Here is a 13,880-nt window from a genome sequence, read left to right on the forward strand (position 1 = left end):
CCAACCTTTAATTGCCTTTGGTTGGCCGGCATAGCATCATCGATCACTCACTCTGAATATAACATTATATTAAACTAGCAGTATGCAGTATCATCATGTTTATAACGTTATTAGAGGTAATCGCATAAATATACGTGTACATTTTACATCGTAAACATTACATGATTGCTATTTCCTACTTATTAGAAAACAATGATTAATAAATATCTCATACATTTTAATTGAGTAACTACATTATAATTCCGAGTAAAATTAAAAAATAAAACGACTCTACAAAACTAAAATTACTTAGTATAAAATTAGACGCACGAAATTTCTTAAATCATGCAATATTTAACTTTTTACGAGTCCCCAGACTGATATAATAATACATGTTAAGTTTCCTATTTTCCTGTTGAAACAGAAACTTGTTTGTATGGGTGAATCTGTTTTCTGAGAATTTACAATCTCGTAGATGGTGTAACCATTTCGCAGAGTCTGTTTACATGAGTACATATTGTTGTGTTCGCTTGAGCATAATTTAAGTTCTGTGGGTACGCTCAGTGCATGATAATGTTTGGCATTCGTGACAGGCGCGATGAGGTCACAGCTGTCCCATACGTCCGGCCCGGGGTATCGGCGCAGGACATGGCGCGTCCTTCCTCAGGCCTCGGCCTCATCAGCATGATTCCACCGACGAATATCGAACAGTACCGTTACCCTATTTGCACATCGTGACTGAACCGCTTTTAGGCATGTCGCTCGCCATCAATGGTCCCAAATTTCATACTCTCAGTCTGTTGAACCGAATAAATCAGACCAGTGAGCATTACAATTTTAATAAACACCTCAATATCACAACACGTGGCAAATTTGAACAACATTAGGCAAGGTCAAAAATCCAGTAGGTCACGGCGCAGGACCGGTCTTCGTGGAAATCCTTGGGGAAGGCCTTTGTCCAGCAGTGGACGTCTTTCGGCTGAAACGAACGAACAAACGAACGAAAACGGACCTATTGCTAAAATGCAAGTCTGCCCTGCCTGTCAGGGTCAAACTTGAACGAAATCTTTTGAAATAATATATATGTTAATTTTATACGTCGTTAATAATAAATAAGTCTCCTCATCGCGTAACTAATTGCAATAGTTTTTAAAGTTTATTTTGATTTTCTTTTACCCTAGCATTTACACAAGAAGGATTCGTTTTAAATCACCCAGCTATTATTGATATTAAATATCTGAAGTTATAGGCAAATTAGCGTCAGGTAAGCCGCCGTGATTGCTGCCCTTAAGCCCGGTGGGCGTCACGCGAGATACTGTTCCGATTATACATACCATGGTTATATGTATTCAAATAAGCATGGGGCGATGTCATGAGAACGGCTCGCAGACAAACACGAACCCGTGTCAATACGAGTATAGTCAAAGGAAACGTAAACTATTTTGCATAAGCAAGTGTTTCGTGGATATGGACAACATACACGTTAGTGAATTCTTGGATCACTTTTACATTTCTTTAGTTGTGTCAACTAGAAAATAATTATATCCCCAAGTTATTTCTTAAAAGACGAAACAAAACTAAAATGTATTAAGTAGGTAGATGTGAAAATGTTTAGTTAGTTATACTTTTTCAGCGATAAAGAATTCAAAAAGCGATAGCCTTAAACCGTATAAAAATAAAAGTAAACATAATGGTAAGAATTTATTTTAAAAAAAACTCATAGAGAAGCTATTTTTACACGTATTTTCAGCACGATAGGACAGCCTATTATTACGGGAGTGTCAGGAGGGCGATGCATCAGGCGGAGGGTATTGAGTTATTCGCTACGGTGGAGGCTGTACGCAGTCAGCAGATTATCCACCCTACCCCAGAGGGATACTCATCTCCAATTTTAGAGACATACACCTACACGTACGACGATATCTATAACGGAGCATAATATTGTAGTTTTTCGTTTAGGAGCAATAAACAAGGATAGTTACGACTCTACATTGTTTTCATGTCCATAGAAGTTAATATGTATCGTACAAGGTAAAACTTCTCGATAGAATAATTGTGCACCACTGTAACAAGTACTTATTTGAGTATGTCATAAGCAAGAGAATACTTAAGTTTTTTTTTTTACACACAAAATCTTTAATAGACACACTTTCAAATACATAAATTAATAAACTTATGTATTTGAAAGTAGTAATTACGATTGAAGTGATAATCTTGACTGGAATTACTGATGCGATTCTGATTCAATTATCGATAAAGCACTCTCACTCTTAAAAATTATGACCAAATTCACTCGCAACAAGTATATTTTATTATGACAAACATTAAAAGACAAAGCCGCTTGGAATTTTGCTTATTATTATTTTTATTTCATTAACTTAAGTATTATAACATGGTACAGTTCTTTTGCCATCACTTTGCCACATTTGTTTTTACAAATCACTCCATGCAGTTGAAATACAATTTATCGTTCTCGTACCAAACTCGTCCCACGCCTCATGCCCATATTTGACACAAGCCGTTGCCGACACAGGGTTTGTTTACAAAGTTAATCTTTGCTGACTTTGAGTCGAGTTCCAATATCCGTGCCAAGGCTCTCCAGAAAATACTTGTTGTACGGTAAAATCAGATATTAAAATTCTTCATCTGAAGTTGGATTCGTTCGTTCGTTCGTTTCAGCCGAAAGACGTACACTGCTGGACAATGGCCTCCCCCAAGGATTTGCACGAAGACCGGTCTTGCGCCGCTCGCATCCAGGCACCTCCCGCGACCTTCACCAGATCGTCGGTCCACCTAGTGGGAGGCCTGCCCACGCTACGTCTTCTGTTAAGTTCGTTACGTCTGAAGTTGGATTACTAAAGTTATATCCTGTAAGCAATTAAATTATAAATCACACGGCTATTTTAGAAATTGGTGCTGTAGATTGACTTCTACATTCTTTTACAAACAATATTAAACTTAATTATGTTTATACAATGAAATTCGATGGAAAATCGCTTGATTGTAATATAAAAAACAAACTGGCCGGTTCTACGGTTATAATTATCCAGTGGCATCAAAAATAAATTTAGAACGACGAACAGCGAGTCTGAAATTACTTTAAAACCGAAAAAGCAAAAAGCATTTCCGTGTTGATCCAATTTACGAATCGACCTTAATTACTTATCACGTTTGTAAGCCGTTGGGTTATACCTAATTGATAACAAATATTGTGTTTATCTTAAGTTATTATTTAAATACTTAACTAATTGGTTCTATCATTAAGTTTAGGTAAGCGTTTATCTAAGATGTGCTTATTGATACTGTACTAAAGTTTCCTACTTTCTATATTTATCTTAATTCGATCTTTGAGTTAATAATAGTACGTATAATAGCAGCACGGATACTATTAAAATCTGAATTGTTTTCATTTGTAATTTTTCTATAATGGCTATTAACCAAAAATAATGTAAAATTTCCTCTCCTGAAGGAAGCAAATCTTCTATGGAATACGTTACGTAACTATTTAAAATCTCTCACGTTTATCTCCGAACTAGAAAAGCTAGCAGGAAGTAACCCGATGCTCATGCTCCGAGAGCTTTATGTGAAAAAAAGCTCCGTAATAGATTTATCCGTTCCTTTCTTTTGATCATTCCAATTCTCTGCTCATCGTTACCTACTTAACCCAATGCTCTTTCCGAGAGATTTACATGACGTGCGTGTTTAGAATGTCGAGGTTAAGAACATAATCTACCTGTTTTCGCGGTTCGTTACTTTACAACCTGCAAAGTCACGTTTTTATAAAGATCGTCATCAAGATTATAAAAAACTACTTACTCAGAACTTGAAATTATGACATTAAAGTTGTGTTACGTTTTGATGACAACATTAATTGTGTCGACTATTAGCACTGCAAAATAGCCGCAATAAAACTCCCCTGTCTATTTCACAAAAGCAGTGACTGCTTATCAGTAATGAACACGTTAGTCATTGTGAGGGCATTAAATCTTATAAAAATATATAATGACACGCACGCGCCTGGCGTTGCAGCGAGGCGAGCGAGGTAGGGGTTCGCCCCTGTCTGGACCGGCGTCTGTCAATATTCGCGGGACGGGGTTGTCATGGCGACAAGGGCACGCTTCCATCCCCGTGCACTACAATGCACGAGAGGATGGGAGGGTCGGAGGGCGCCAAGTTAAAGAGCTCTGCGATTTATGCAAGACCCTCTTGTGCTATCTCGCGGTGTTGCGCCACAATTTCGAAGTTTTGTAACACGAATCGTGATGTATGATATGCCATAACAACTAACTATAAGTATAAGATGGTAATTATATTATGTAACCGGATATTAATTATTTAACACTCAACGGAACAAAGTTCTAAGTCGTTAAAAGAAAATTACAATTTGATTTTAACAAAAAATTGACTGACAGATATTTGTTGCGTAACATGAATAGATAACGGAAACTGGAAATTCAACATAACATGAATTTTCAGGAAACTGAAGAAATCAATAAAACATGATTACAGATCGGCCATTAGGAAAGTAGAGCTTCATATCATTGCCGCAGGTTGAACTCCCACGAGATGTGTTGGAATTTTCATGATTATTATTTCTTTCTCATAGTAATTGGAGACGTTTGTTCCAGCAGCCGCAACGATTCGCTTCATCGCTTTTCAACCTGTCGTTCATTGACCACTGATGTATCTAATAGAAAGCTAACGAAACATTTCTTGGTATTTTGTACAAAATAGGTAAAACTTCCTTGACTGGCATTTTATTAGGTACCTAAGAATAAATTATCGCGATCTTCATTTATGTTCATTCAGCTATTGAACTAAAATGACAATTTTGATAGGTACCTGTTACAAATGTAGAGCTGAACCTATTAATCGCACTTTTCAGTGAATGAATTTAATTTACAATTTAGGTACTAAATAAGGTACATGAACTTTCTAAGGCCATTCAGTCTGAAAATAGGAAATGTGAATATTTAAATGAAATGGAACAATAATTTGGCTAACAAAAGCTGTTAAAATTCGCGCTATGATTAAAATAGATACTGCGGCAACGGTTAACACAATAGAAAATCAATGGGGTCGAGCCGCCGAGCGACATGTAGGCATGCATACGCAATACATATTTGTTTGTAAAGTCTGATGACCTAATGTATTACCAATTTTGTTATGTGCAACATAATAACCTTATAACGCGTGATAACAATTTATCACAGTACTGTGACTTAATAAATTGAACGAGTTGTTGCGAAACTTATATCAGGAGAGTCAGAAACTTATGTAGGTATGACATAAAAGTGGGCATCATGATTGAAAGGGTGAAAGTAAAATTATAAAAGTACTACTAAATACCGGTTACTTGAGAATTACTCCCACCTATCAAGTTGCCATTATGTGGGTAGATGTTATGTCACAGAAACATTATCATAAAATGTAAGAACCTAACAAAGTATATTTTGATATGCCAATTACATCCTCAATTGATTTAATTATTCCCGTAGCACACGGGTACCATCAGAAACGAATGACTACCTTCGTATTTAGCTTTTTAACTAATAGAATAAAATAAAAAATATGTTTTTCCGTTCGCTATCCTCGAGTTGACATATTAAGAACAACTACATACTTGTATAGATAATTATCAATGTATGATATTCATCTTATTCACTACGATTATTTTATAAAAATACGTAGTTATTATAAGTTATCAGTTAGACACAATCTAGAGTTACAATAAAGACACGTGCTTTTAACGGTTGAGGTCTGTAACCTGCTCATTGTCGCCATTATTTAGCGGCAAAGTTCGCCGGGTGAGTGGCAGCGGTGATAAGTCCAGTTTGGTTGATAACTCTGGCCGTGGGAGGAATGGCTCCTTGAAGCCTGCTTCTAATTGAATGATAGACAGATGGTTCAGCTCTACAGACGATAGCAGATTAAATAATGGCTAAGATTAATGATTCTCATCTTGAGAATGCCTTTTAAAATTTATTTCTTACTGAACCTTATAGATGCTAAGCGCAACCTAAATCATAAACATGTCACTAGTAGCATGTCGCAATTTTTGAATAAATGAATATAGAAATGAAACACTCAAAAAGTCCAACTGTTATTACAAACTACGCGACCATTTCACATGTTTAGGACAAAGAGGAAGGAATTAGAAAGGTGAACGATCAAACATTAGAATATTTACACAGTTTGACTTCCATTTAACAGGAATCGCTGGTTTACGCAACACCTAACTGTACACTTATTATGTGACGCAATGAGACATAAGTTAATGTGTATACAGATGCAATTTAATGTCCACAACAAGAAATTAAAAATCCTAGGTAGGCCTACCTAATCTAATAATGCATAATTCAACAACTCTAAGTAGAGATAACATAACTGGACTACGCTTTCCTGTTCGTATTTAAGTTACTGCTGAAATATAGTCAATAAGTGCAGACATTGTAATCCAATCCTTGAATTGAAGTCTGGACATGACACCACTGGCTTAATGGACAGAAAGGCAATAAACTGCTGATCTTGCAATCAGAAGATTTAATCGGCCGTGGATTCCGACATCGTTATAGAAACTCCAGTAACCTGTTATCGTGATTTATGACGTGAAGTCCGGAGGGTCCCTTCCTCTATCAGCTTAGCTCTCTCGGGAAGCGTATAATTACCCAGGAGTATCCAAAAGGACCCTCGGTATAATGCTTTTATTAGGCATTTGTCACTCACCCTACTTCTTGCCCGAATTATACTTGCAGTAAATTGAAATACCTTTTTACAAAAAAATCCTAACCTTTTAGAGTCATCATTATTATAGATAAATCTAGTATTGCCACTGGCTACTCTGTGACCACGATAAGACAACTTTCAAATACAAACAAAGAGTTGTAGTGCTCGTAATTACATAAGAGAATGGTTAATTAACTAAATTATATTATAAACCGTGCGAACACGCGATAAACGAGATGATAATGATATAAATGTTATAATTGTTACAGACATGGAATTTTGGTTGAATAGAAAGTGTTATTTCAGTTCTGTGTGTGGTTTCTGAAAAATAAAACAATGGTTCCCAGCCCGGTGTTTGTCAGTATAGCTGTCTTGACAGCTAATTCGAGAGTTTACTTTCTACCAAATGTCATTCGCAGGCGAGGCACGCACTGACGTCTCACCAAGTAACGGAGCCGTGGAATGGAGCTTCCAACGTCACGGATATTATCATTTTTTACTAGCTCACGATGCTGAACTTAACTTAGGTCAACGTGCAAAAGTTACATGCATATGATTTATCAAAGAGAGTGCCTATGCCATGCCTGAAGCCATGGATTAATTGCTGAAACTGATTAAATTGACTGAATTTTCATATCAATTTTACAATATTGAACTTCATGTCCCTAAACTTTAGGATAAGTTCGTAAAACCAAATAGGTAGGTATTGAGTTAGTAAATTATATATTTTTATTCATATGAATAATTTTATCTACTTTTGTGTAAATATCAAAATAATTATAAATTATTAACATTACATTAATGCAAGTTGGAACGATTGAAGTACTACTAAGTTTCACCTTCATCGTCCAATGGCACAAGTACAAACAATCGAAGAAATCTACAATAGTTACTCTTTTTGCACATTGTGTAAATTATGTTTAACATACTCGGTGTCCAATGCATACATAATTCGGAACAGATTTCTTCTCAAAGTGTCGATGGCCAACAATGTAAACAACCTTGCGGTTTCTAGTCACATGAAAACCTTGTAGAAATTCAAATTAAACTTGTTATGTCTATTACAAGTACATACCATGACGGGCTTTTATTACCTTTATGTATTAATTTAATTCGGTATCAAGCTATTTTGAGATGTGAATTAGTAGTAGTAGTGTACAAAAAAATATGAGATACCTAATTTAAAGAACAATTATTATTCTTATTCAAAGTCAAATTTTTGAATTCCGATAAAAATAGTTAACAAATAGAGAAAAAAAGGTTACTTAAGTACACAATGAACTAAAAAATTATCTGATGCAATGAATCGTAGGTGGTAACATTGACAGTAACAGTTATGATTTCTAAAGAGCATAGAATGATTGCAATAATGATCCACATGGCTAAACATTCTACGAATATCAGCGCATCGCTAAATATTCATTAGGCCGTAATGTATTTTTATTTATGTCGTCACATTACGAGCCCTATTAAATCGTTACGGTGTAATTAATTTGTGAAATTAAATGAAAATGAAAATGAAATGAAACGTTCGTTCGTTCGTTTCAGCCGAAAGACGTCCTCTGCTGGACAAAGGCCTCCCCCAAGGATTTCCACAAAGACCGGTCCTGCGCCGCTTGCATCCACACAATTATTTAAGCCTAAGTTGTAAACAATCGATTCGTCCGTACATGTGAATAGAAAAATATTAAAAAGATCTGTTTTTGGCGCAATCCTGGAATGAACATAATAATAAAGACATAGTTTTCTGATGTTCCGGTAACATAGTTTTCTTCACCTGTGTTACAATTTGTTTGTACGTAATAGATAATTTTCTTTGATTCAGATAACATCATTTTATTACTCTGAAGTTTATTTAGAAACTAGAAAGCGTTCGCTTGGATCCAACCTGGTAGACCGAAACCCGATAGAAAACCACAACACCGTATAATTTTCACTTCAAGTAGGGCATACGCAAATGACCTGCTCTCTTGACGAATAACGAACATGTCTATTGTATTATTAAATCGGTCACATTAATAGCAACATGGATACAAATATTAATTCTGACAAGCACAAGCACCTACCTAACCTACTTTGAATCTTACGTATTAGGTTCTCTTTATGTGAAAATTAGTTTTAAAAAACCCAATTAAATAAACCTGACTCTACATTTCCCTGCAGGATGCTCTACTTACATTAAAATGGGAAACTTTACTCGTTGGTCGTAAGATCTAGAAAAAACTAATTAGTTATTATTAACTGTGCAATAAGTTACTGATTTATTTTTTGTCCGGCACTCAACCAGTCACTTGTTTCTACATTTCTTCACTTGCTGATTTACTTATCCGGAACTTCAACAGTCGATCTAGTTAATTATAAAAATTGGGCACACGGTATCTCTTTTACACTTTTTAATGCGTCGACAACAAACAATTAATTATGTGAGTCAAACAATGCATCGTTTTATTTAGTTTATGTTCATTAGAGGAACTTATGACTAAGACATGATGCACGTGTCCATTCTGGTCAATTTAGGAGTTAAACAATTAGTGTTAACTGGCGTCAATATTTACGCGTATTTGTTGAACCGAGGCGACAGACTCAGATGGTCTTGACTCTTGGGCCACAGTTGTGCAAGCCTACAATTGGACTTAATCACGCCATCTCGGTCACAAATCAAACCCAATTCGTAGAACAATCAACACAGAGAAATTTGTCTGAACAGTACATTATAACTATTATACTATAGGTAACTATGGGTGTGAAACGTGGAAGGTCACCAAGGTCATCTCGCACCAGCTGCAGGTCTTCGTCAACCGCTGCCTTCGCCGAATTCTCGGCATTTACTGGCCTGAGAAAATCTCCAACGTCGAGCTATTGGAACGCTGCCACGAAATTCCGATCGACCAGCAGATCAAGCGCCGCAAGTGGAACTGGATTGGCCACACTCTCCGAAGGGATCCCGATCACATCCCCAAGCAGGCTCTGGATTGGAACCCCCAAGGAAAACGCAAACGTGGTCGCCTCAAGCAAACTTGGCGGCGCACTGTGGCAGACGAGGCGAAGAAGATCGGCAAGACTTGGAGCGAGATCAAACACATAGCTCAAGACCGAACTCGAAGGACTGTTGTGGACGCCCTCTGCCCCATCTAGGGGACATAGGACCATAAGTCAAGTAAGTCAAGTATAGGTAACATGAGCAACTATGGGAATTAAAAGATTGAAAGAATATCCTCTCCAAAAGATGCTAACTTTGTAGGGTATGTATGTATTGATAAAATAGTGGGTGGGTATTTCCGTAGTCAACGGTTGCAGTTAAACTTGGCACTACGCGGTATTTAATGTATCGTCTTCAAAAAGTACCTAAGGTAAGTACTTAGAATCAGACACCTGTATAAAGTCTCTTTTAAATGTTTGTTTATTTCTCAAAAATTATAGCGTCCTTTTTTGGAAGTAATTTAATACATTATGAAAGCTTCCTTTTTAGCGGATACAATGATATTCTCAAGTGTATTGTTATAATAATCTACAACAAACATTTATTTTTACTACTTACGTCAATAACCATAAATAAACATTATGATACGAATTGTCAACATGATCTTTTCGACTGTTAAATTTATTTAGGGCTGATTTTTCAATCGTCGGATAACTTTTAACTGAAGAATAAGTTTGACACATTGACAGTTTCAGTATGGGAAATATGTCAACATGACAAGTTTATTCTGCAGTTAAAAGATATCTGACGATTGAAAAATCAGCCCTAAATGTTATAAATACATTACCACAACTCAAAATTAAAGTACTTCATCTTGATCACTCAACAAAGCGCAGATTGTTTAAAAATTCTTCATTAAAAATTTCATTCAAGGAATTCGCTAGTGTACGTATCTTGATTTATTGGCTTCAATAGAAGTGATTAGTTTCAGGCTCCATTAGTCAATCTGAAACTGGATGCTCTATAAATTCACGGAAGCGTCAAATTAGTTTAACACTAATTGTTTTTCAAGAACACTAAATAACGGAATTTGAGAAATTAAGCTTCACTGAATTATACCGCTAAAAGGCTTGGCAAATTCATTACCTACTCATCAAAGAATTTAACCTTTCGATGCTTGCATAAAGCCATGTCATGTCACCGATTGAGCACTTACGTAAACGCTCCAAATAACTCGGCAATGGAACGGTAAAAATAGCAAATGCACGTTTAAACACATGTAGGTAAGTGTGTGATGTTCACGGCTTCATGCAAAATTGTTAATGAAGTACTTAAGTAGGAATAATAAAAACGTACCGCATCTATCAAGCCAGCCCTCAGCTCGGCAAGGGTAGGGAATGACCACCGCGTCGTCGCACCTCATTGTACACGATCACAAAAGACCAATTAGCACTTTAAAAGTATCGAGTCAACGATGCACATTGCCACTGAACATTTCACTACCGAAGGTACACCAGCGCGAGCGCAGCAGTAAATAGCCGGTGCGACGCGCTTCTCGATAGCCGCACCTCACTTTCACCAGCTGCCAATAAAAAGACAACTATGTTAATCATTGAAAATAGCGTCGATACAATAAGAATAAGTCTGACAAGACAAGAACTGTTTACTGCACGTTTTAGAACGCTTTTGTAACCCGACTTGAAACTTGTTGAAAAAAATACCAAAAGAATTTGAAATCGACTCACTCCTATCAATCAAATCCAAATAAGATACAACACTTACTGAAAAGTTATGAAAACTATTTTTAAGTTTATTTATTACTTACATTAACTTATAACTTCACTTTAATATAGAATTTTAAATAATAAAATATTTAATTTATAAATTCATAAATAAAATATACGTTTGAAGGTAGTTAAGACTAAATATCGTTATGTCGGATCAAAACTTTAAACACTTATAATTAATTTAATAAATTATTTACGTGCGTTACAAACTATTTTTATATGTTTAAAAATTGTCACAGTGTTTTAATACTATTTATTGACATACCTAAATACTTAAGTTGATTCAGTCATTTAACACACGCACGTAATATTTCCGATAAATTCACCAAACGTTTAGCACATCCATATCAGACACTGGCGTACAAAAAACTGACTGCCGTTCTATTCTATTTATCACATTGACCATTCGTATGACTCATGAAGCTACAGATAAAAATGGAGGGCAAAGTTGGGAACAAAACTTGAGTCAAATACCTACTTATATCTATCTCGCTCTCTGTGGCCCTACCTCTCTTTTTAGTGTGAACTGTAGTATTGCTATCTTCTTATTTAAATCTCCTTGTAAATTCTTCGAAATAGCCAATTCACTAACCAAATAAGAAGTTAAATAAATAAATAATTAATATTTGAAACTTAGATTACCTAGTTAAATAAAAAATCACAAAATTGTCGGCCATTTAGGCTTAATGTGTTGGCGAATCAGGGAATTACAATCCCAATTTCTGAGGTATCGGTAATGTGGCAACATCGACCGAATCCGGCCCATCATGGCGGTTGTTTACTATGCAGTTGATTTCGTTTGAGATTTTTCAAGGGACCTTATCATTGTTTTGTCTGAAGAAATGGTGCAAAATTGTATAGTGCGTGGTTGCGGTAGTTCGTGTTGTCCTGGAAGTGATATAAAATTCCACGCGTAAGTGTTTATTTCGTGATTTCACGAAATACAAAAAATTTAAATTTGCTCAAAGTCAATGAAACTCAATGTAAAATCTTCTTTTTCTTGACATATGTAACATTTAATAATAAGTTTAAATACTGGTAAAACGTTTTAGGAAGTAATTACTGTGAAAATACAAAGAAATATTATTTCTATTGATTGAGCTTGAGCTATTGACTTTGAGCAAATTTAAAATTTTTGTTTCTATAAGAAATCCCAATTTCTGAGGTATCGGTAATGTGGCAACATCGGCCGAATCCGGCCCATCATGGCGGTTGTTTACTATGCAGTTGATTTCGTTTGAGATTTTTCAAGGGACCTTATCATTGTTTTGTCTGAAGAAATGGTGCAAAATTGTATAGTGCGTGGTTGCGGTAGTTCGTGTTGTCCTGGAAGTGATATAAAATTCCACGCGTAAGTGTTTATTTCGTGATTTCTGACAGTGGATCATTGTTAACATATTTCTTTGTATTTTCACAGTAATTACTTCCTAAAACGTTTTACCAGTATTTAAACTTATTATTAAATGTTACATATGTCAAGAAAAAGAAGATTTTACATTGAGTTTCATTGACTTTGAGCAAATTTAAAATTTTTGTTTCTATAAGATATTTTGAAGTAGTATGACCATATTGAGGATATATCTGGGACTTTCTGTGGGACCTTACTTATCTAATTTTGCATAATGTTTTCTACGGCCGTTTACTGTAATCAATCCATATCCAAATCCGTCTGTCAACTGCCAAATTAAAATCTGTTTTCTATCAAATATCCACAGTTTTCGATGCCTTTACACTTTCTTAATGTTGTAATTCATCTTAAAACAAAAACATCGAAAACCTTTTTTCATAATCATTTAAGTGCACTTTATCAAGACACACTGTTTAAACGTAAATCAGTCTTTGTCGTCCTGAGAAAAATAAATAAAAGGTTACCCTACTTAGAAAGAGAGAGCCTGCCCACAGAGAGCGAGATAGTGATACATAGGTTGTGCTTCAAGTAGGTATTCTAAGTCTGGCCTCCATTTTTATCTTTAGCTTCATGGTATGACTGATGTGAAAAGAAACGGCAATATGCTGGTCCTCTCTGTCGTACCATATCGACCCGCCTCCTTATCATTCATTTAATCGAATGCGCGCGCAATCTCACAACTTGGTTTACAATTATTTTTAAAATTAACACCTTACAAAAGCTTTGTAAAATAATCTTAATTATTTGGTTAGAGATACTTTTCTCTAATAAAATGTTTTACCCATATTTTACCTACTTGCAATTCATTTTTATAAAGTTTTGAACAAAACAATCACTGGCACGAGTCAGTCAAATTTCCCGCTTCACCATAGACAAAATTTAAATTACGCTGTGTATTTTTATAATGGTGTTATTTACTTTTTTTTAATGCAGTTTTATAAGATTTAAATTTAAAAATGATTTAACTAGCGTTATTATTCGTCGTAGAATTATAATTAACTGTGTATTCAATTGATAAAATAGTAAATAATATAAAAATACTAAAAGGCACACACAGCAC

General features: G+C 35.4%; 1 protein-coding gene across 2 annotated transcripts in view; it reads right to left on the bottom strand.

Moving 5' to 3' along the window:
- Positions 1 to 11,782, bottom strand: part of raskol (Ras GTPase-activating protein raskol) — a 174,585-nt gene extending 162,803 nt beyond the window's left edge. For both annotated transcript variants that reach the window (XM_028321899.1, XM_028321898.1), the window contains exons 1-2: positions 11,678 to 11,782; positions 10,982 to 11,207 (exon numbers count right to left, since the gene is read on the bottom strand). In XM_028321899.1, coding sequence (XP_028177700.1) covers positions 10,982 to 11,048 — 67 coding nt within the window. In that variant the 5' untranslated portion in view covers positions 11,049 to 11,207; positions 11,678 to 11,782. The remainder of the gene's footprint in view (positions 1 to 10,981; positions 11,208 to 11,677) is intronic.
- Positions 11,783 to 13,880: the final 2,098 nt, after the last annotated feature.

The sequence above is a fragment of the Ostrinia furnacalis genome, unplaced genomic scaffold, assembly GCF_004193835.3.
Source record: "Ostrinia furnacalis isolate ACB-3 unplaced genomic scaffold, ASM419383v2 OfSCF7584, whole genome shotgun sequence".
NCBI classification, from domain to species: Eukaryota; Metazoa; Arthropoda; class Insecta; order Lepidoptera; family Crambidae; genus Ostrinia; species Ostrinia furnacalis.